The 25,714-nt window shown below is 32.6% G+C and overlaps 1 protein-coding gene across 1 annotated transcript; it reads left to right on the forward strand.

Annotated features, from left to right (window-relative positions):
* The first annotated feature begins 1,798 nt into the window (after positions 1 to 1,798).
* LOC129803800 (serine proteinase stubble) lies at positions 1,799 to 24,488 on the forward strand. Its single transcript, XM_055851020.1, has 5 exons — positions 1,799 to 1,949; positions 5,306 to 5,485; positions 18,210 to 18,793; positions 24,203 to 24,224; positions 24,283 to 24,488. The coding sequence occupies exons 1-5, from the start codon at positions 1,799 to 1,801 to the stop codon at positions 24,450 to 24,452; spliced, it is 1,107 nt and encodes a 368-aa protein (XP_055706995.1). The 3' UTR covers positions 24,453 to 24,488.
* The last annotated feature ends 1,226 nt before the right edge of the window (positions 24,489 to 25,714 follow it).

The following is a 25,714-nucleotide window of genomic DNA, read 5'->3' on the forward strand; positions in this document are numbered from 1 at the left end:
TAATACCTCGGGTAGGGCTAGAGGGCGTTGCACTCTAGGTAGTAGATGTATTCCATAATATTTGAATTTTCTAACAGTTAGAACCTATCTGTAAAACAAATATTCGCGTATTTAGCATTTTTTTCCAAAACAATAAAATACGTTTAAATTCTAATATCCCTTCTAAGCAGTTGCAAGCCCCTCAAATACTTTGACACTCTCTCAATGCCCCAAGAAAATTACCATAGGGTTTTGGCTCAACTATTTGTCTTTGGTGTGTCATTTAGTATGTACAAAAGACACTCTTATATACTTTCACCGTGTTAAACAATGCAAAAAGTGAAATAATTGTCAGGTTCTTCATTTCTTCCTCAACTTCCGTTGCGTTATTTGCATTTTTTAAAGTGAAATAATAAAAAAACCTTGGCATTTTTGTAATCTAGCTCATGAAATCTTTTGGCAAATTCTTATGCTACTCGTCTGAAATTTACAAAAAAAAAATCACAAAAGTGAAGAAAGAAAAGCTGTGAATTTGTTGCTCCAATCTATCTTGCAATCATTTTTCTCTCCTCAATGAATCACCAACTTAAGTCTTTTTTTTTCCTTTCTTTTTCATTGTCCACCAATGCGTGGATTTTTTCTACATCAGGTGCACAAATACAAGAAGAAGTGGTAGTAGTTTATGAGGAGATTTTCTGGGGGATTTTTATACATTAAAAAAAAATTATATTGAGACAAAACTATGAAGACTCTTGGATGGAAGTGAGAGACTCTTTTGGAGAAATTGTACAAGAAGTGTAGTAAAATACAGTGAAGAAATAAACACAAATACAGAAACAAGAGTGAATGAGGTAGTGGGTAAATAATTGAAAAAGTAAGAAAATTTCACTGCACGATGGATACACTTCTTCTCTCTTTTGATAGTACCTCTTTCTTCTTTCGAGCACTTTAGTTCCACACCAAACTCCAAGACGTGATGGCAATTTTTGGTTCACTCACGATTTTCTAGGCAAAACTAAAAATTAAATAATTTTCTATTCTAGTATAAATTATACGCGAAAGTGAACTATTTTTCTCAATTTTTTTTTTACTTTGCCTCTCTGGGATCTTTTTCCACCATTTGACCCAGCATTACATTTCATTTTGCATTTTGCAAAGGTGAACTTATCAGTGTAAAGTGTATGCCAAGTATTTAGGAAAATAAACCATCAACTTCATCAAAAAATGCCAATCAACGAGGCAATTGGATTAAATTCTTAAATTGCTGCATTGAAAAGTAAATTGGGTCATTGGACAAAGTGTTACACATTATATTGAAATTTTCTTGTAACATTGCCTTCTCTCTATCTTACTTCCATTCAGACTACCTGCTTAATTGCATCTCCAATAGAATCCGACATATCGTTACATTTATCTCATTTGAATTTATCTGGTCCATTGCCACCAACAAGAAAGTCTTCCCCATCTCTTTGGCGGATAGGCAATAAATTGTCCAACGAAAAGGAATGTGAAAAGAGCAAAAAAAAAAAACACGATAAAGTGCTCAATGATGAAGTTTGAAATTTTATAGTTTTCTTTCGGTGTGCATAAAAAAACAACCAATTCAAAAAATAATCTACGAAAATTTCTTGAAGACGTCCAAAAAAGCATCGATAAGTAGTGAAATTTTTTTTAAAGTTATTGAATTTGGACAAGAAAAAAAAAACGCCAAGTTTAAGTGAAAAGATATAGAAATTGAATTAGTAGTAAAATGACTAGTTGGAGAATTTGGGCAAAATGCCACCAATTGAAAGTGAATGCTGTGATAATTTTTGTGCTAATGAGTGTTCTGTTGGATGTTAAGGGTTCCACAACAGTAGCTACATCGCGTCAGGAGCAGGATCTCCTCCTACTCGATGCTCTGACACGAAAACATCCCCCAAACTACAATCCCTATGAATCTAATGCAATTATGGATATGTTGGGAAGAAGTAAGATTTTTATCCTTACTTTGGAATAAGTGCACTGGATGAGATTCAATTGAATGGTCTTAACATACGATTTGCAAATTGAAGAATTGAATACTACAACAATTCTGATAAACTAAAAAGGGATTCGAACTAGAGACAATTTCATTATACAGCGAGAGCTCTATAATGAAAATAAATTATAAACAAATTATGCAAATTATAATGAAAATAATGATGAAACTACATTTCAATAAATTTTCCATTATGCCCAACGCACAATAACTTTTGTTTAGTAAACATGTTTTTGACATTTCGATGAGAGTGAGTGAGATCTAGATCTAGTCATCTCGCTCATTCTCATGGGAAATTTTGAAAACATGTTTACAAACAAAAGTTATTGTGCGCTGGTCATTATGCGTTGGGCATAATAACTTTTGTTTGTAAACATGTTTTCATAACTTCCTATGAGAGTGAGCGAGATGACAAGATCTACATTTCATTCACTCTTATTGAAATGTCAAAAACATATTCACAAAACAAATGTTATGTTGCGTTGGGAATTACACAGAAAAAAAAATATTTTGGAAAATTGTTCGTAAATGTTTTTGAATCCTTATTGGGAACTTATGAAATTCTTGCAAATCGATTAATCCACTAGAAAATTCGTAAATGTTTGTACTTACAAACCTGTTCGTAAAAGTATCACTTAACAAACATTTTTTGTTCTTTTACAAACATTTAGGGGAAACTGGGGCACCACCAAACACGGGGTACCACCAAACACTGCGATTTTTTAATCGAATATTCGCCTTCAGAGGATAAGACCTATAGGAATTTTTAGGCACCATATGGATGCTTGTCCACTGAAGGAATGGACGAGATAGTCCAAGTAGTTTAGAAATAAAAATTAGTGTTTGGTGGCACCCCGTGTTTGGTGGTGCCCCAGTTTCCCCTATTCGTAAATGCTTATAAACACACAAAAAATATTAGTATTATTTTGTCATTTGTTTGTAAAGTTTTGTTAGACAAACAAAAATGTACAAATAAATGTTTGTCATAAAAAATACTCGCCAAGTGAACATGTTACGAATAAAGTTTGTGTAACACTACAAACTTTTACGATTTTTTTGTATGTTATGATTTACGAACATTTCGTAAGTCTCCAATAGGAATTGACAAACATTTACAAACAATATTACGATTTTTTTTGTGTAGCCATATATTGACTTAAGCCGTAAGTCTGTCTAGGACCTTTAGAAAAAAATAAGGTTCGTCTAAAAAGTTTTTGAATCATATTTTAGGCGCTTTTTTAAAAATAGTGTTTAAAAAATAAAATGGAAAGCGAAAGGGAATGTCAAAAACTGACGAGAAAAACTTAAGATTATAAACATCATATTGATTTATACTGAGGGTACTTTCAAAGTGACTGATACCTTTAAACTTTTTCTTGAAGTAGAGGGGGGGGAAGGCTTTCAGGTTTTGCACTTAGTCTGACTTCGAACATATCATATTTTCCCATGTTCCATATTCAATATCTAGTCTTAAGTCACACATTTCCTGGAAAAATTAGTTCAGATTCATTAAAAGAAAATGGTTAAATTATATAGTGTTCGAAGCCAGAGTATGTGCAAAGCCTGGAAGCCTTCCTCTCATGTGGCAGAATAGTTTTTATTTATTTAAAATGGCATAAGTGAGAGTCAGTCATAGTCTAAGAAAAACATGCGGAAAAATATATTGTGGTCGAAGATAGAATGCAAGCAAAGCCTAAAAGCCTTGGTCTACTGAACAATATTAAATCAGAAAATAAAATATTTAAGAATTTTGCATATTTTATGCCTACAACTATGCTTCACAGTAACCATCATGATTATTTAAAAATAGAAAATAGAATTTGAAAAAAATATTCCTTGTATAAAAGTCAAACAAATTTAATTTCCAAAAGTCTTAGAATTATTCAAAAATTCAAGGAATATTCTGATGTTTAAATTTTAGAACTTCGAAGTATTAAATGTTTGTTGTGAAACTAACCGAGTTAGAAAATTTCAAAACATAAATGAGCAACAATTTTACTATGTGGATTTTAGAATCTAATATGTGGTTGAGTAAATTTATTAAGATGGATTAGAAATCATAATGATCCAACTAGCAAATTAGCTGAATCATCGAATTAAATTATAAAAGCCTCATAAGAAGCGTAACATAATTTTATTATTCTTTTTAATAAGAAAATAACTCAAACTTCAAAGACATGTTTAATGGCCTCTACATACTAGAGAAATTTATGTCCATATTGAAATAAATTCCCTACGCTTGTGTAGGAAAACCTCTAAAATATGGACATATTTTTCTCTAATATATAGAGGCCACAAGTCTTTCTTATAGACTTAATGAATTATTTAGGAAATGTAAAATTTTGAAAGATATTCTGACAGAATATTTTACTTTCTTTGCCAGTAGCGCTTAAAGAGCTAATTAAAACTCTTAATAGTCCGCCACTTTTGCACAATAGGGTCATTACGACTGCTTTAGTGGTTCTACAAACGTTATTTCAGAAACGTAGTTCTATATGCCGTACTTCGAGTGTTCTTCAAGGAAGAAAATGCTAGTTGTGACGGCTTTATTCTATGCTATTCTACACGAATTAAAATTATATTACTCCGAGAGATATGTTATTCCTGCGGTCGAGTTCTACAACTGGTGAAAATTAAGTTGTCATCCGACATTCGGAAGACGATATTCAATTTTTACAGAAAAAATTGCATTGGCAACATAAATAATTTGCCAACTTAGAATGATTCGCCTGATGGTTGTTACTCTGAAATAGAATAGTATGGAATGGTACCGTCAATAAAGGGAAACGAAATGCTATTTTACTCTCTGTATATTAAAATCTATTATCTGAGTGGTTAAATATACAAATTTAAATCAGAAATTATTAAGAACAGCTAAGTGACAATTTTACTATTTAGATAGTAGAATCCGATATCTTGTCAATAAATTTTACTAACTTGTATTAGAAAATTTTAATCACAAATGAACAAATGTTTTAATGTCTGTAAAAAAGAAACAAATTTCTACTTCATAAGATTCACTAATTCGGAATATAATTCTTTAACCATAAGTAATAGACAATTTTACTATGTGTATATTAGAATCTAATATATAGGTAATAAATTTTACAAATATAGTTAAAGTACACTAACTTTCCTAAATTTTAGTGTTTTGTTTTTATTTCGATTTTTTTTTTTAAAGAAAATAGCATATGGAAGTTGGTAATTTTAACAATCTTATGGATAAATTTTGCCCCTCAAAATCATATTTGTGCAAAATTTTATTTTATCTGTCACAACTAACCCATCTTTGATATTTTCTTCCAGTGATTCCTCAAACGTGCAAATACAAGGGCAAGAAATTCGACTGTGGTTTGTCGATATCATGCGTTTTGGGTGGTGGAAAACCCATGGATTTGTGCTCAGGTGGAATGATTTGGTCATGCTGCATTGACGAAGATCTCCATCCAGCCACAAATCCCGACCATGGAGCCATTCACAACGCCAGTGAGTATCGCATCATTCACTCTCTATCAATTTTCCATTTCACACACAAACACCATGCGTTCCAACTGATTTTAAGGTCAATGCAATAGTCAACAATGAACCAAAGAGTGTGTAAGAAAAGTAGTAGAAGATGAAGAAAAAAAACCATTGAACTTTCTCCCAAAGTGTCAATGGCAAATTAATTTCACTGCGAAGGAATTCAATTAACACTGCGTGAAAAATATTAATTCCTCATAGATGTTTATAACAAAAATGTTTCTTTTTTTTTTCGAAACAAACCACTTTCTGCAGTGAATTTTTTCTTTGCATCTGCTAGTCTGTCACCAATTAGATGATCGAAAGAGAAAATGGAAATACAGGAATGGATTAAAAGAGAGCACTTGCCCATTTCTCTTAAGACTTTCCTGCTCCTCTATTTTCTCTTAGGTTTTCCGAATTCTTCAACTTTTTTACGTAATCTACCAATATTGGAGATAGGATTTCCTGAAAATTACATTTTTACGTAATTTTTTGAGGTGATATTTTTGTAAGCCTTGAAGAAGACTAAAAGAAACTAAGCTCGATTTTTTTCGACGAAATATTTACAGAAAAGAATAATTTTATTAATTAAGAATTTAAATCAATCTCGAGACTTTATACCAATTTTTAAAGCTTTAAAATTTTTGAGCTTCCAATAATAAACAACGATCTTTAGAAATTTTTATCTATCCGTATCAATTGTCCCTTCTAGAATGTTTTGCAAAAACACTTTACGTTATTTATCGCAATTAAAAAGTGTTTAACAAACTGTGTTGGCAAATTAAAAAAATTAAACAACTAATATCAATTATATTTAAGAACGTTATTATTGTTTCCTTTAATAAATTCGTATTAAAATGATCTAAGTGCAAAAGTAAACAAGTTTGTTAACAGAAAGAGATAATTTAATTCTCCCATATGGAGTGAAAGGTTAATTTAAATTATTATTTTATTTATTAAAATGAGTCAAAAAAAAGTTTAAACATATGTTTTAAAAAATTATTTTAGCTCTTCGTGTTTTCAAGCAATCCGAGAAAAAATGGTTTTTGTTGGGAAAAAGACAGATAAGGAATAACAGATATATTAATCGTCCTTGAGTCGACTTATGCGGGGTTCCCCGGAAATACCCGGAAAGGTACCATACGTATGGACAAATAGCGTTACAATGGATTATATCGTTCCGCGGCAGATGTACTGATGTGTTTAGGATTTGAGTATTTTGATAGAAAAGCACTTAAAATTTAATTTATAGTATTTCACATATTATTAATTAATATTTTAAGTGTAGGGGAGACCGGGGAGGTTTGGGACACTTTTTCATGTTTTGACTTTGAGACACTATTCCAAAAAACCACGATAGTGTATTACAATTTTATGCGGTCTATGGGATACTTATGGGTATTGACTTTATAAAAAGTATTCGATAGAACTTGGAAAACAACTGAGTTTTCTTGGAGAAGATAAAACATTTTACTTGACGCTTTGTCCCAAACCTCCCCGATTTGGGGCAGTATGGGACGCAAAAGGGGATGTTTGGGACGCGTTTTTTCTCGCATAATTTGTATTACTGGAACACGTTAATTAATTTTAAATACCAGATTAAAAATATTTCTGATAGAAATAAAAATGTTTCATCTTTTATTTACACTTAAAAATTAATATCAATTTTATTTGTACAGTAGAGTCATTTATTGTCAATTAATTATTTAAAGTATTTTCTTCTTATTTTCCATCTACCTTTCTTTTCTTTTTTTTATTCTAAATATTGCAATCATGATTATCAAATTCCTCAGGCGAATAGATTTTCTTGCAACTCTTAGTTTTGAACTCATTGATGGATTCCTGTTTGATTTTACGACAACTGAATTGTACCTGTTTTCTCATTATTTCCCTGAATTATCTCTCGCCTTGCCTTTTCTGGAGAACTTGTTCGAGAAATTTTCGAAAAAAAATAGTTTTTAACTAGATTGGACAAAGATCGAATATCCTCTGAGAAGGAATTATTGATTCCCAAGCCAATGATGGTGAAATTGTCCCTATAGTTAGAGAAATCTGCTCCACTGGTAAACTTTGCACAAGAGGGAGATTTCCAGTAGAAACTGGGCAATACTCTTCATTTTGACAATAAACAATTGCATACCACCTACAATCTTGTCGAAAATCAACGTCCCATTCATCCCCTTTCAGGTGTCCCAAACATCCCCACGTGTATTTTTGGTATTTAAAACCTTTATGTAAAAAACAAGAGCGTATAATCTCTGAAACTTTTATAAAAATATGTTCCCAGATTACACTGCTACCTAATGAGATAAAAAAGTTTTGATTACACAGAGAAAAAAAATACCCTAGAATCAATACTTTTTTGGGATACTTTTGGTATTAAAAGGGCTCCAATACCTCGTGGTATTAAATTCTAGGGTATTTTGGGATTAAATTCAAGAAAATCTCTGTCATTGATTTAATACCATAAAATCATTAAATTTCAATCGCAATGAGTATTGATTCTATCCCATTTTGGTATTGATTCTATCCCATTCTGGTATTGATTCTATCCCATTTTTGGTATTGATTCTATCCCATTCTGGTATTGATTTTAATCCCATTTTGGGATCGATTCTATCCCACTTTGGGATTGATTCTATCCCACTCTGGGATTGATTCTATCCCATTTTGGGATTGATTCTATCCCATTTTGGGATTGATTCTATCCCATTTTGGGATTGATTCTATCCCACTCTGGGATTAATTCTATCCCACTCTGGGATTGATTCTATCCCACTCTGGGATTGATTCTATCCCACTCTGGGATTGATTCTATCCCACTTTGGGATTGATTCTATCCCATTTTGGGATTGATTCTATCCCACTCTGGGATTGATTCTATCCCACTGTGGGATCAATTCTATCCCACTCTGGGATTGATTCTATCCCACTTTGGGATCAATTCTATCCCACTCTGGGATTGATTCTATCCCACTTTGGGATTGATTCTATCCCACTCTGGGATTGATTCTATCCCACTCTGGGATTAATTCTATCCCACTCTGGGATTGATTCTATCCCATTTTGGTATTGATTTTATCCCACTCTGGGATTAATTCTATCCCACTCTGGGATTGAATCTATCCCACTCTGGGATTGATTCTATCCCATTTTGGGATTGATTCTATACCATTTTGGGATTGATTCTATCCCATTTTGGGATTGATTCAATCCCACTCTGGGATTGATTCTATCCCATTGGGAATGAGAATGATACCTTAATAATATAAAACTGATACCATAATATCGTAGAATATATACCTCAGTGGGATAAAATCAATACCCTATAGTCCTTTTGGAATCGGTTTGGGAAGGAAGATGGTAATGACGTGTCTTGTGCGAGTGTTTTGTATTTAAAGTGAAGTCTGAGTGTATGCTGTCTTTTGCCTGGTTATTAGTGCAAAAGGGCTGCAGTGGATACAGTGTACACACCAAAATACCAAAATGTGGTAGTCAATACCAAAATGGGATAGAATCAATCCCAGATTGGGATAGAATCAATCCCAAAATGGGATAGAATCAATCCCAGAGTGGGATAGAATCAATCCCAAAATGGGATAGAATCAATCCCAGAGTGGGATAGAATCAATCCCAGAATGGGATAGAATCAATCCCAAAATGGGATAGAATTAATCCCAGAATGGGATAGAATCAATCCCAGAATGGGATAGAATCAATCCCAGAGTGGGATAGAATCAATCCCAGAATGTGATAGAATTAATCCCAAAATGGAATAGAATCAATCCCAGAGTGGGATAGAATCAATCCCAGAGTGGGATAGAATTAATCCCACAGTGGGATAGAATCAATCCCAGAGTGGGAGAGAATCAATCCCAAAATGGGATAGAATCAATCCCAGAATGGGATAGAATTAATCCCAGAATGGGATAGAATCAATCCCAGAATGGGATATATTCAATCCCAGAGTGGGATAGAATTAATCCCAGAGTGGGATAGAATCAATCCCAGAATGGGATAGAATCAATCCCAAAGTGGGATAGAATCAATCCCAGAGTGGGATAGAATTAATCCCAGAGTGGGATAGAATCAATCCCAAAATGGGATAGAATCAATCCCAAAATGGGATAGAATCAATCCCAGAGTGGGATAGAATCAATCCCAAAATGGCATAGAATCAATCCCAGAGTGGGATAGAATCAATCCCAAAATGGGATAGAATCAATCCCAGAATGGGATATAATCAATCCCAGAATGGGATAGAATCGATACCAAAATGGGATAGAATCAATACCAAAATAGGATAGAATCAATACCAGAATGGGATAGAATTAATACTGTTTCCTAATAAATAATGACTTTCAAAAATCAATGCTGCAATGGGATAAAATTAATCCCACGATTTCTAAAATTCAATCTCAAATTGAGATTGAAACAATACCATTTCCTCCTCAAAAAATTAATTTCATAAATTTAATACCAATATGTCCTAAAAGTAATCCCAATATTTCTTAACTTTGTTCTAGAAATTAAAATCAATCCCAATATGCACCTATTTTCAAGAAAATTTGGGATAATTTTGGTATTGAAATGGTGGGATTAAAATCAATACCATGGGTATTGAATCTGGATACTTGAAAAATTTTCTCTGTGTATATATCGCTGATATAAAATACAAAGAGGAAAACTGAGACGTCAAAATATACGATTTTTATCAATTTTTAAAAAAATGTTCATAGAATTAAAACAATAAAACTGAGGATATCCATTCTTTTAGTCAAGATACATCTTAATATTGCCTACGATACAGCAATGGTTAAATCCCATTTATTTCAAAAATTAATTGAAAAAATCGCCTTGTCCCACACTACCCCTGTCCCAAACCTCCCCAGTCTCCCCTACATTTTTGATAGTTACGTATTGTCTTGGAGCAAGCTTAAAATAAAATAAATTACTAAAATTTTCGCATTAAATACGCAGTAGAGTTCCGCAAATTTGAACGACGACGGTTGAATTCAAAATGTAAAATTTTAGGTTATGCAAAGAAAGTTTTGTGTGGAATCTGAATTAGAACCATTTTTCTCTAGCGTTTCCTCAATATTATCGTATTATATTAACTTCCGTAACAAATTCTATTTATTTCACAATAAATTACATTGACATATTCTCTAAAGTTGTTTTTCCTAATTTAGCGAAAGTGAATTTCTCATCAATTCCGTTCGTTTTCGAAAATATTGTTCAAATTTGAGAAGTGAAGTGGGAAATGTCATCTATACCCCCAAACGTTCAAATTTAAGGAACTCCACTGTATATTTATTTATTCAATTTTATTTCCAACCCGCTACTATTAAACTAAATTGCAGTCAAATATTGATATATTTGAAGTGTCGTTATTTTCACACTAAAATGTAGATACAGTGGGACCTCGATAGAGTCAACTAATTAATTCCACGCCTGTTGACTCTATTGCAGTCCGAAAAAAAACAATTAAAATGATAAATTTTTATAGAAAGGGGAATTATTTTAGATTAGTATTAGATCACTGATCTACCCCCTGTGGCCCAAAAAAAGTCGTACGTTTGGCCAATAAGGTAAAGTGCCCTCTAGTCGACCGGTTCTTCAATTCAACCGGTAGAGTTATTTATTCAATTTTATTTATATTTGCATTAATATTTGGCGTATGATCTAACATTAATAGGTTAATTATTCTATAAATCAATATGAATCAGAGACAATTTTATAGAAATTCACCATTAAAACATTCAAATATTAACCACCGGTCGAGTGGAGGAACCGGTCGACTTGAGGGCACTTTACCTTACTTGAAGATTAAGAAATGATTTTACGGAAAGTTTCCATTAATAGTAAATATCTGAAATATAAACTACTTTCCATCTTTAGTGGTAATATTGGGGTCCACCTACGATGTTAAGATCAGGAAATGGTACCTTAAAAATTTCTTTTTCTTTTAAACTTTTTTTTAGAAAAAGTTCCGGTGGATATTTAATTATTGAAAATTCTAATGCAATTAACGTTATTAACTAGAATTTCTTTTAAACTTTTGTATAAAAGAAGGACTGATAGTTTTTTTCATTATGCCATAACTATGGCTCTAAGCTTCACAACAAGAATAATAAAAAACATTTTCCTCATTTTATTCATGTTCTATGGGAGCTAAATGGTGATAGATATCGACTTGGAGTCTTCAAATGACCCTCTAATAAGTCAACCTGAGGATTATTAATATGGCCTTCACTTCCTCAATATAAAAATCGCATAAAATTTTAATGAACAAGCGTATAATATCGTTATACTGACCATGGTGTCACATATTAGATTAATATTAATATTAAGAAAAGCAGGAAAAAGAGGTATATTGTATGCAAAATTTCAAATGGAAAATCACGTGTGTTAGAAAGAGTACACTCTAGTGTGTAATACGATGAGTAAGATATTACTGTTCGTATTAATTGTTTTCTGAAACGTATTAATTGCTTTCAGAATCGCATTAATTGATTTCTGAATCGTATTACAAGTAATTCAAGCCATTTTCTATGCGTGCCAACTGTGATTCGGTCAGTTTTCGAGCGATTGTATTGCTGCCAACTTTGTACGCAGAGGAAAAATGCGAGAGAGAGAGAGGCAAAATAAAACAATTGCTATCTTTTTTTTCCATTCTCGCAGTTCAGGAAGTATGAATCATAATATTAATCTTATGGCGTCTACACTCTAGTAATTTTTTTTTTAAAATGCCTTTTTATAAAATTCTGGCGTTTCTGCCTACAAAGATAGGGGAAATTTTCTCTAAAAATTAATTGAATTTTGTAGTCGTCTTTGTTTTTGGACCCACTCTCAAACGGTCATCGTCGTCCTAACATCGAGAATTAATACATTTCCAAACTTATTCATACAAATCTGTACCCTGAAGAGCTTTTTTTAAGAACTATGTTCCTCAGCCCACTTTTTAAATTGCCTTTAAAATCTTTAGAATGTGACTAATAGAAAATGCTAAACTTTTTATAGACTACTTAACAATTAAAAAACTTATGTTGAAAATTTTATCTCGAAGTTAATGATAACTTAAGAGAAGAAATATTAGGTGAGATTCTTAACAATCTCTCCTACTTTTTTTATTTACAGATTTAGTATTTTATAAGACTGATCATTTCAGCGAAAACTTTATTATTTAACTATTGTTTTTTTTTAATATGTTTTACTTCAACAGTAAACCGTGGATATTTCGGATTTATCAATTATGCCTTAACTCATAATAGTCTTTCACAAAAATGATATATTAATTACATTTACATTGCCCTGCATAGGAATTTCTAAATAACAAAGCTTTTTAAGCAATCTCTTGCAACTGATAAAAAAAAACTTTGAAATTTAAACTTGACAAAGACTTGAAAAACCATTGTGACATCATCGCAAAAAATCCATCGCATATAAATAGAAAAATTTTTGTGAAAGAGGAAGCAGAAAAAATCTGCAAGACAAAAGACAAGAAAATTACACAAAATTGCACAGCGAAAAGGTCTTTCTCTAACTTAAAACTAAGCTCATAGTTGGAATAATTCATCTGCATGTCGAATGTTACACTTTGTCTCAGCAATTGCTGTAGGTGTTGAATTCCATCAAAGTTTTTTCTTTTTGGAGCATTTCACAATTCTTTTGTGATATGTCGTCGTGCAGAAACTGCACGAAAGAGCACACTAACCCTATAATACTATGTAGTATATTAAATTCCTTGAAAGATGTCAATGAAAGTGTTTTGGGACACGACACATCTTCTTCATTCTCCCATGAACATCTAATGAGATTATTTCACTTTAACATTTTCACTTTAATTTATTCAAAAAGAACTCCGCAATAAAATGAATTGCACTTGCCCTACTAATGTGAAATTATTTTCAGTTCCTCGTGGTAATTTTTGGTTTTTTTTTTCTTTACATACAAATACACCTCACTATAAAAAGCAATAAATTTCCACTCTACTTCCATCACCAAGACTCTTGTTCATGCCCTTTTCCTGGCTCTCAACTTATCCTCCCGACCTGCCCCCGGTCCCATCAATCCACCCACATCCAAAGAGCCGAGACCGAAAACAATTTGAATGTCACTTTTAGTTGCTCGACAAAACATCAACCAGACACAAGAAACAGCAATCAACGTCCATTGAAAGACATAGAGGAGTAAAGTTGAAGAAAATACAAACCCTCGTGCATCAATTGTCTGCACTTGTGAGAAGATTTTGCCCAGTTTTTAGAGCCATCAAAATTAAATCACACACCAAGAAAAATAAAACGCAAAATGAAAATGAAATCGTTCCACTTGAAAACCCAACAGAATTAAACATTACATTGACTCACATCATTTTTATCTTTTCTTTCGCTATATTACACACGATGGAGAGTGAAATGAAAAAGAAAATTATGTGGCTTTTACAGGGCAAAGAGGTCTCCCTTTCGATGGCAAGATAATTGCATTTTATTAATAGCATTAGTATGTCTTTTTAAGAAGGTTCTACCTGAGTGTGATGATTTTTCAGTTCCTTCATTCTTTTATTTTAAAAGTTCTGAGAAGTGACTCACGTGCTCAAGTTGTTAGAAAGTCAAGGGGCAAATAGCATTAATCCCTTCTTGGTTGGAAATAGCATAAGTTGGATAATTTTTCATAAATAGATTAATAAGGTCATTAGATCTCTTGTATTAATAGTTTTAGCCAAAATGAATCGAATAAAGTTCACGTAATAGTACTTATCATCAAAGAAGGGCTCATTAATTTTTACGGAAACTAAAAAGCGTGAAAATCTCCTAAAGATACCTAATAATTAATTTCACATTTCATTTACTACTTTATAGTCAGTTAACGATTTATTTTATAAGGTCATGTAAAACTCATGTTATACATGATTATAAAATTCTCAATGTAATCACAATGTATACAAACGATTTTATAAAGACATATTGAGGTTTTTAAGTCACTAGCATTGCCAATAAGTCCAATAAACAAATTGTTTAACTATGAGTTGTCCTTAAAAATATAAAAAAAAAATTAAACTAAAAAAGTTTAATAAAAGCTGGAATTCATTACGTAAATATTAGGAATGTAAAAAAAACATTCTTTATGGGTGACCTCGAAATGTATGAAACTCTTAGATGCTTTCAACTCGAAATACTTGAAAATTCGATTATTGTAAATTGAATTTTGGGGTAAAGAATCGCGTCGAGTCAATTTTATCAATTTCAACCAACAAGAACAGTTTACTCTACGCGATTCTTTACCCTCAAAATTCAATTCCCAATCGAATTTTCAAGTATTTCGAGTTTCAAGCACCTAGAGTTGCACGCTTTTTGAAGTTCCCTGTAAAGAATCTCTGCTACCATACCATTCTGTACATGTCAAAGAATTTGTTTTCTTCTAGGGTACTCAGAGTCCCAGTTAGACTAAAAAGTTAAGGAATGTTTAAAATAAATTTAGTTATTTTAAAAGATCTTTTCTTTTTGTGCAAGTCTTTGGAAATCATGTAATTTCCCTTCATTGCGAATTACTAAAATAAGAAAATAAAACATTAAATATAATAAATAAATAAAAAATAAATAAATTTTAATAGTTCATTAAAAACCGGCAATGAATAATTTGTTCAAGTCAAATTTATAAATTCAAATTTTGCGATTCCCAATAATCGATAACGGGCGTACAGGTACAGTTTTTTAGCTACACAGAAAAAAATATTTTCTAAAAATGTTCGTAAATGTTTGTGAATTCCTATGGGGGAGTTACAAAATGCTCGTGAATCGTATAGCCCACAAACAAGTTCGTAAAAGTTTGTACTTTTTCACAAACATTGTTCGTAACATGATCATTTGACGAGCATTTTTTGTACTTTTACAAAAATTTGTTCGTAAATGTTCGTAAAAACACAAAAAATGTTCGTAAAATTTTGACATTTGTTAGTATTTTTTCGTAAAATGTTCGACACGAAAACAAACATTTACGAACAAATGACAAAAGTTTACGAACATTTTTTGTGTGTTTACGAACATTAACGAACGAATGTTCATAAAAGTACAAAAAATGCTCGACAAGTGATCATGTTACGAACAATGTTTGTGAAAAAAGTACAAAATTTTACGAACTTGTTTGTGGGTTATACAATTCACGAGCATTTTGTAACTCTCCCATAGGAATTCATAAGCATTTACGAACATTTTTACAAAATATTTTTTTTCTGTGTAACATTGAAAATGAACGTTTGACTCTGAATGAATGTTTTATTAATATTATAACTACTAATCGCATTTTCGTTTTCTATCTACAATTTTCTTATATAATTTCCATCCAGTGCCTCAGAATATATGATGAAGTAAGACAGTAATTGATAATTTGCGTAAGAATTCCAATGAAAATGATTAAATTAAGGAAAAACGCTTAGGATTTGACGGTGACTGTGAGCATTTGACTGCCAATGTGATTCTGCCCTAAAGTCGATAATTCTATTACTATGACAATAATAATAATAAATTTGAATAATTAAACTAAATCTAATTAATTTTTCAAGAGCTATTAAGTTTTGAAGGGTTTAGTTGGTTTTAGTTAGAATAATAAATTTTACTAAATCTAGTAAATTCTATTCAACCTAACTCATTCTAGAGGGAAGTGGGATACCTTCGAATAGGGGTTGCTCTGAAAATGGACCTTTTTCTCTTATTTTTAAAATAAATTAGGACTTATCATACTGTAAATTAGCTTCACAGTGGGTTTTTAGAGGCCATGTTCCGTTTAAAAATAGAAGAAAAACTCATTTTTAAAACTTCCCTAATTCAAAGGTGCCCCATTTCCACCCCCCCCCCCCCCTATTAGATAAAACAATTTTTTATGAAGTTAACTGAATATGTAAGGAATTCTTTTACCATTTCAAATATCGTTAAATACATCTTACATTTTGATATTATACTTTTCCCAAAGTAGTGCAAGGTTTTGAAATTTCGGATGATGGGAATTTTGGTCAAAATTAATTTTTCTTTGTCCCTTAATAAATTTTACCATTTATTCATATAGTTCATACTTCCTGATAAAGACCATGGGTCAAATTTATTAAGTAACATAAGAAAACTCAAGCGGTAGGAAACTTGCGTTATTGTCAAAAACTTTAGAACTCTTTCTTATCCCTGATCTAACCAGCAAATATGTAGCAAAAGTTCAATGACGAGAAATGAACAAATATTGTATTATTTTTAATATTTAACTTATTAAACTTCTATTAAAAATACGAGTATTTAAACTTCTGCTGGGAAGGTAGCTAATTTACGAAATTATGATCTTTTTTTCTACTCTACTTTTTACAGGACAGAATTTTTGTCTTGGAAAAAGAAAATATTTGCAATATTTGAAGGCACTGACCCCCTCTCACTCTTGTTTCTAAGTTCCTGGGTATATTGTTGATTTCTTGAAAATAAAACCTCCAAAATCGATAATAAAAAACTAAATATTCAATATTCTTACAGCCAAAAATCCAAACAAGAGTGTAATACATCCAAAGTCATCACGTTTATTTATTTGTGTTAATTAGAATCTTCATAATAATTCATTCTTATTAGAAAATGACTTTTTAATATTTCATAGTGCCTACAGACTTGAAACAATTTTCGTCAAAAATACCTTTTTCTAATTTTAACGTTTCTACCTTACATTGATAGGGAAAATTTTCTTTTAAAAAGTATTTTTAAAAGATTGGACCTAGTGCATAACACAATAAACATAACATAATAAACATAGAGTATTAGGCTAAAATAGAATAACCAATCTCCGCCACTTTAATAAAAAAAAGTATGCATGGTTTGTTTTATAGTTTTTGAGTATTATAATAAACCAATTAGCCAAAGTGGCGGAAAAGTGGATAACTGCCTAACAATGGGTAAGGTGCCTTAATAGTATCAGACGTATTAAACTTAGAAAATCAAACGACTTTAAAAGCTGGAAAAACAGTTTTTTTAAGTGTCTTTGCTCACATTTTCCCAATCAAAAACAGCTGTCCTAGTTGTCTCACAAGTCGCAGAGGATTTTTCTTGAAATTTTCAGAAAATTTTTACTTTGATTTTGACATTTTTCCACAAAAACAGAAACAACGTAAAAAAATATCGAACATTTCCTGAATAAGGCAAATTTCAGGTGATATAATACAATTGTTTGGCTTTTATCCAACTGCCGAACATGCCACGACACAGAGACCATCCTACGTCAAGCCAACATCCTACCCTCATCGACCACCCCATCGACCAGCCCAGGATTGGATGCACGAGACAAATCACTTGGGCATCCCCGTGTACAATCGCCCCTCGAGCATTGTGCCCGATCATCACTTTGGCATCACAGATGAGTCACCGTATGACCCTCTTGTGGATGCACTGACATCGCCACTGGGCGATGATGACCCCTATCGACCGCACTATCACATGCAGATGCGTCCAGAGGAGGATGTGTCGCCAGTGCATGGGACAAAAGGTGCAGCAAGAGTAGAAAAAAAACGCCACAGAGCACGAGAAAAATTTTAGGAAAAAAAGAAAATAGCACTCTAGCACTTCACATTTTTGACTTAAATCTACACAATTTCTCTTTTATGTAGTGATCAGCACAATAAACCTTCCCCTAAACCCAAATTTGGATACTGAAACCTCTTTTTCTGCTTTTCTCATTCTCAAAATAGGCTGTGGAGAACTCTACATGAGATCTAACAGAATTGTCGGTGGACATACCACGGGATTTGGATCACATCCCTGGCAAGCAGCCCTTATCAAGTCGGGCTTCCTTTCGCGGAAGCTGAGCTGTGGAGGAGCTCTAGTTTCTAATCGATGGGTCGTCACAGCGGCCCATTGCGTAGCCACAACCCCGAATGCCAATCTCAAAGTTCGCCTGGGAGAGTGGGATGTTCGTGACCAAGATGAACGTCTCAATCACGAGGAATACAACATCGAAAGGAAAGAAGTCCATCCGAATTACTCCCCAGCGGACTTTAGAAATGACCTAGCTCTCGTAAAGCTCGATCGAGCTGTAGTATTCAAACAGCACATCTTACCTGTTTGTCTGCCGGGGAAGCAGGTGAAGCTGACCGGGAGGATGGCCACTGTAGCTGGCTGGGGAAGAACGAGGCATGGACAGAGTACAGTGCCGTCAGTTCTGCAGGAAGTGGATGTAGAGGTCATACCAAATGAGCGATGCCAAAGATGGTTCCGAGCAGCTGGACGTCGGGAAACAATCCACGATGTCTTCCTCTGTGCGGGATACAAGGAGGTAACTTGAAATTCTCCACTGTGAGAAAAATCCGAAAAAGTCAAAATAACATTCCGGAAATGGTAATTTTACCCTGAAGTATTGATCCGAAATCGGTGTAAATATTACCCTTTCTAGGTGTATTATGGGTTAAAATTACCCTTTTTTCATGTTGATTTTACCCTCAAAAGGTGTAAAATTAACATTAAAAAATGTTGATATATTTTTACACCAGAAAAGTGTAAAAGTTATGACGAAAAAAAGTTAATCGTAGCCTCTTTTTTTCTCAGTGTCTATATAAAGAAAACTGCAAAATTATGCCAAACTACAAACTCAAATAAAACCTAATTTAAAAAGCATAAATTTGACAAAAAAAAAACAACAAATGCATCTAAGATTGTTGCAAATAAAATGAAAATCTCTATATTATTTCCCTTTTTCATCAAAGTTACATGAAATCGTATGAAAATTTCACTGCTTTAAAAGTTCTAAATTGAATACAGTCAAGTATAAGTGTGTTAATCCGGGCGCTTCGCTATCTGGATCATTTATGACTAATCCACTTAAAATAATATTTTTACTTTTATTTCCGTAATATAGTCACTACAGAAACATAATATAATTATTCAAATTTGAGAAAAAGCAAAAATAATATTTTTATCCATTAAATAAGTCAGTATAATCGACCCATTTCAATCTTGTGCCAGCTGGGTTCTTCACTAAAAATTTTCTAGCAGTAATATTTTCACTAATGACAACTTCTTTGATTGAAAACATTTATTGTTTTTTTCCATGTGAAAAAAAAATATTTTGAATCTGTTTAAATCCAAAGGTTTAATTAAAGGTGATTTAGCGAAAAGGTGACCCAGTTAGTGCATGTTGACTTATTTCAGTATTATCATTATTTTATAATTTTTCTTTAATTTTTTTTTTATATTATGTTTCTGAATGAAACAGTGAATAATTCTATGGATTTTGAAGAAGTAAAAATGAATTTCATCAGTCCAAAAACAAGCGTTTAAGTAGCACTCTTCGGAAAACGATCCAGTTACCCCAGACTAAATAAATTTGAATTTCTTGGATCAAAATTAATTTCTTGGATCCGGCACAACTTTTAGATCAGGAAAATTTCATAAAGTCAAAATTCACGTCCTTTGCTTCCCTGACAACTTTCTATGTCTATCCCACTCCTCCGTACACTTCTTCTTTTTTTGAACGTCAGACCAAATTCAATTTAGTTCAGTCCAATTTTGAAACCTCAAAAATGGGATAGACTTATGCAAATCTTTTGAAAAAGAAAGGGACGCGAATTTTTGACTTCATGAAATTATACCGAGCTAAAAGGTGTGGCAAATGCATTACTATTCAGATTTCTATTTGTATCAATAATACAGAGTTCAGACTTAAGGTTTAGTTATACGACTTAATTAGCTTCATTTCTCTAATTTCTTGTCAACGAGGATGTTTGAAACAAAATACTGCTTAGGATTGGGTATTGAGGGCAAAAATGATCTACTAGAATTTAAAAACTTGCTAAAACTTTATTTGTTCTAATTTAAAGTTATCTACTTATTGAACTAAAATGTAATGGGAAAGCATCTAAATCTAATGCTTTCCGAAATGCTCAAACTTGTAATTTTGATGTAATAATCCGTCAAAAATACTTTCGAATCATTTACCGTTCACGGTTTCTCAATCAATTTGAATTGATAATAGCTGGCAAAAAAAGATTTTTGAATTTTGAAAAAAGTAATTTCTATTAAAAAATCAATTATCAATTCAAGTCAATTCATTACCGGTCCATAACCAAATGCAACAGATTTTCAAATTACTCACAAGATTCCCCAAAATAAATTAGAATTAACACAACTGATTTTCGTATATTAATTACTTTTTAGTTCGTTACCGGTTTTTAACCGATTCGAATCGCTTCAGGCTTGTCAGAAATTCCAAGAAAATAAATGCTCTCTATAGCCTATTTGACCCGTTATTAGGAATGATTCAACGGTATTTTCATACAAGGACGAAATGTCCGAATGGGTAATCTCTAAAACATATCTAAAAAATGAAAAAAACGAACGACGCGTTTTCGAGCATTCCCAATAAGACATGGAAAATGAGGAGCATGTTAATGGTCCCAGGGATGGCATAATAGCCCAAACGGCAATTTTGAGGAAGATTACTGTTGGATCCCAATGGGCAAACTATTACTCCAACTCAAAAATGACTGGGTTTTGTTCTAAAAGAAATGGTCAAAAAATTACTCTTAATTGGAATCTTAAAAATTAGTCGTATTCGCGTCGAATTTTAGTCAGAGCATTACTCAAAATTAAGTTAGTAATACATTAGTTATTTTACGGATTTAAAATTTACTCTACCATGGAGTAATAAAAGCGACTCCAAAGGACGGTCCTTTTCCGTACAAAAAACAGTGCACTTGCCATCCTTCTCTACTGCATAGTACGAAATCTACTTACGTACTCTCAATGAAAAAGTCAAATGCACTCCACAATTTTGTACTATACTATCACCTTAGACACCGTTTTCTCATTAATTCTTCACATATTTTATTGTTTTTTGATACTTTTTATGGAATTTTGGTCAATTTTTTCCAATTTCACTACTGACATTTGCGAATGTTTTTCTCATTTGACTATTGCTGAATGAGCCGTCCGAAATGTCGAAAATGTTCCAGATGAATGACAACAACACACAAAAATCTTTTAAAATTTTCACTAAATAGGACTTTTAGACACAAGATTTTTATCACACAATACTCCTGAGACAGGAGCAAACACCTGAATAACGAAATTTAATTTTCCATAAAAATTGTCCGGGTATTTATCAACCAAAACACTGCCTAATTTTTGATTAATTTTTGTTGGCACTGTCTTTTTCTAAATCACAACACATTTCTCTACTGGAGGAGCTTTTTCTCCTAATATTACACTATAATATTATTGAGAAAACTCACGAAATTGCCAACTTCTTTGCGAATTCACTTCACAGCACTGAGTAATTCTATTTGCCATTTGACAAGTGAAATTTCCCCTCAGATATACCCAGCGAGGGAAAGATTATTTATAGGGACATTGGAAGTCACTGGAAGAGCCCATTTTGGCGCGTCATATTTTAGTCGTAGGCGAGTAATCTCAGAGTTATTACGACGCCAAGTGACTTTCGTAATAACCGTCATATTATTCCCCACTTTCGGTCATTCGACGCTCTGACGACCGTCACAGGACCCATTTTTGGATCCAGAATACATACATCCAACAGTAATCTTCCTCAAAATTGCCGTTTGAGTCCCGAAAGCCAAAATCTCGAAAGTCAAAATCCCAAAATCCTAAATCCTGAATTCTTAAAAGTGTCATAGTTACTCCCACGATTGCACCCCGACTTGATGGAGGCAAAGGGAAAGGGAAATTTTCTGTCTCTTGGGAAATTATTCTACACATTATCCTCCATATAATTTTATTATTTTCAGGATTTTGAACATTTGGGAATTTGACTTTCGCGATTTTGGAGTTCAGGACTTTGGCTCCATCCGGTTCGAAATATGGCTAAACCTAATCGATAAATTTTGCTTTTACAACAGTGAAACAAAATGCAAAGAACTATATTAGAGAAAATAAAAAGGGGAAATAGTTTTACTTACGTACCTTTTCTTTAATTAATCAGTTACTCTATATCAATAATGTCTAAACTTTGACAGATTTCAATTGACATTTCATCGATAGGATCAGTAGGGGAAAGTGCTCTCCCTTCGAACGTTCATGCCTTCGAATAATTTTTTTTTTATTTTTCGTAAGAGATTTACACTAAATTATCACGGAATTATCAACATTTGATGATAAGCCAACTAATTTAATAGAAATGTGTAGGGTAAGTGCTCATAATTTTGGACAGTTTCTAAATTTGGACACTTTGAGGGTAAAATTGGACACTAAAAATAAATTGATTAAAATGATGGATTTTTATTCCAATATTTGATGAAAAATGAATTCTATCTAAATATTTGTTCTTTTTGGAAGATTTTGACACTAAATATGTTAAATTTTGAATATGATTTGAGTTGAAATTGCTTTGTTGAAAATTCAGTGTGAGCAATTGCTTACGAGAAATATGACAGAACTTCGTGGCTTACTTCAGTCTTATTTAGTTTTGGTGAAGTACTAACAAAGTTTGTTCGCTGTTTTTCAGTGCTATTATTGAATATTCATTGAATATTGTGTTGATTCACGTTACTGATGATTTGTACATTTGACCTGAAGTGAGATTTGCCTTGTGAATTAGATTTTTCGTGTGAAAAATGGGAAATTTTTTAAGACATTCACCAGTGAGGTGATGGCTCTTATTTTGGACAGGTGTTTTTCTCACGAAATTTCGTGAAGTTTTAGCTTTTGTGATGACTAGGTTGGACAAATGCCTGGAGAAACAAAGGAGCATCATCTCTACGAAAGAGATGTAGCGAGAAATGCCTTGAAAGGCTCCCGGAAAGGTCAGGGAATGAGCGAATCCGCACGTACTTGGAGCACCGAAGTCAACTCACTTTAATGAATGATATGGAAACTTTCCGGGCTTCTTGTGACATTCTACGTTTCCCTTACATGAACAGGAAGAGGACTTGGTAAGATTGGTTCATAAAATGAAGAACAATGGGCATCCTGTTGAGGCGGATTATCTGTCCAAATTTACAGACAAGTTGTAAAAATTAATAACCAAGTTGTCCAAAATAAGAGTCAAATTCACCTCTACATATCAATTCATTTTTAAACGTATTAAAACTAATTTTAGTAAAAATGAGATGATAAATAGCTTGCCAAGTTTCTAAACAATCCTTCTGAAAAGAGAGTAACAAAAAAATTCAATTAGTATTGAAAATATCGCACTTCAAACTTGGGATATCGATGCTTATATGCAGACTGTCCAAAATTATAAGCACTTCCCCTAAGTATCTTAGGAAAACTGAAAGAAAATTCACATTATTCGAAGGCATAAACATTCGAAGCGAGAGTACTGTCCCCTAACTGTGCTAAGTACATTTACTTTGTGTCTGCATTCATTGAAAAAAAGCAACCCTCGTATCGTTTAGAACGAATGCAGACACAAAAGAAATACAGTTAGCGTAATTGCTGATCCAACCGACGATTTATTTACTAAAAGACGAATTTGTACTAAATGTGCGAGCAGCATTTATTTCAATATTTGGCAAGAATTCTTCTGATTATATTAACATATCTAATGGAAACTTTTATAGAGCTTTGAAAGTTTGGGAACTTAGTTTGACTTCTAAGAATTTGCTAACTCTATACAATTTAATATTTTTATTCGTTTCTAATTTCCCAAATTGTTACAAATGGTTATAAGATATTTCAACTTCAAATAAAACTTGTAATTAATGCTAATGCTTTTATTTATCTATTGCAGGGTGGCAGAGACTCGTGCCAAGGTAAATCCACTTAAAAGAATTAAATATTTTGTGCAATGATTTAATGATGTGCATTTAGGTGACAGTGGAGGACCATTGACGCTGAGTCTGGAGGGTCGAAAGACCCTCATTGGCCTTGTATCGTGGGGAATTGGCTGTGGACGCGAACACCTACCCGGCGTCTACACCAACATTCAGAAATTTGTGCCGTGGATTGAGAAAGTCATGGGAAAGGACTACAAAATGTGATGATTTCCAAACTCTCTTATTAAAAAAAAAACATTAGGGACCTTGCTCTCGTAAACAAATTTCAACCTCCAAAATGTTCACCTAAAGTTTTACCACAATCGGAACCAACTTTTTTTGGCAAAAGTTTTGTGCTATGTATCTTTCGAAATCTACCTTTAATTTTCAATGAAATAGGGTCAAAGGAACGTCTATTGACACTTTAAGAACTCGTGTCAGCACCTATTGACACCCTGCTCCGTACCATTTAGGATATGAAATTTGAACATCTCTGTTTATAATAAAAGGTATATTACAAAAAAAATGTTATATTACTTATATTTTACAAGATACATTAAATAATTTTCAACATTTTGACAAAAGTGTCAATAGGGGTTCCCTGTCGAACAGACGTTCCTCTGACCCTACTGAAGATTTTTTTCTTTCTTTGTAAATTGGAGAGTTTGTAAATAGTTGTCTTTAAGATATTTTATAAGAATTTAATTTTAAAAGTGTATCTGTAAGTTATAGGGTTTGTTTTTTTTTACTTTAATTAAATGGAAAGAATAATTTATTTTACTAAGAAAAATGATGGTTTGAATTTGAAAGCTTTTTCCCCAAAAGCTCCCGTGCAGTTTTGCATACTTTCAGGCTATTTTTCAATGATAAATTCATAATCGCAAATGATCAGTGATCTTTCTTCCAACATTGTGTCTTCATCAAAAGAGGAAAAAATTGATTAACACTCAATGGGAGTTAATCTCCAGAAAAATGTATAATCTTCCCTGGTGGAAGAAAGAAAGAAAGACCCATAATACCCATCCAGAGAATCTGTTTTTGAAACTGTTCTTTTACGCCATTCACCTTTTATCGCTGTTGTTCTCGCCCGGAGAATTATCATCAAAAGTTATGAGGCAGGAAGAGAAAAAACAGGTGAGAGGGCTAAATGAAAATCACCAAATTGGCCATTCTTCACTCTTAATTTTTGGTGGCCACTGTGATTTTCATGCAGCTTAATTTATGTACATTTATTTTTTCTTTTTAATTCTCCTCAACATCTTCCTCTTTTTTTATTATTATTATTTTTTGTCTTTCTCCCTGAGGTCTGTGTGACGAAAATTACAGTTATTTTGTACATCATATACGTTAATTTCTTCACACACCATTAGAGGTTTAAAGACTTTGAGAGAGTGCAATGCATTTGTGTGTTGTAAGAAAATATACGATAAAAAGAAGTGGCAGTAAAAAATAAACAGAAATGAGAGAAAGATCACGAGAGAGCGAAA

The sequence above is a fragment of the Phlebotomus papatasi genome, chromosome 1, assembly GCF_024763615.1.
Source record: "Phlebotomus papatasi isolate M1 chromosome 1, Ppap_2.1, whole genome shotgun sequence".
In the NCBI taxonomy this organism is placed as follows: Eukaryota; Metazoa; Arthropoda; class Insecta; order Diptera; family Psychodidae; genus Phlebotomus; species Phlebotomus papatasi.

Excerpts from the sequence above, each read along its gene's own strand:
- LOC129803800 (XM_055851020.1), top strand. The coding sequence starts at position 1,799 with ATGAGTGTTCTGTTGGATGTTAAGGGTTCCACAACAGTAGCTACATCG. Across the intron at positions 5,486-18,209 it reads TGGAGCCATTCACAACGCCA|GCTGTGGAGAACTCTACATG; the intron begins GTGAGTATCGCA and ends TTCTCAAAATAG. Across the intron at positions 18,794-24,202 it reads TCTGTGCGGGATACAAGGAG|GGTGGCAGAGACTCGTGCCA; the intron begins GTAACTTGAAAT and ends TATCTATTGCAG.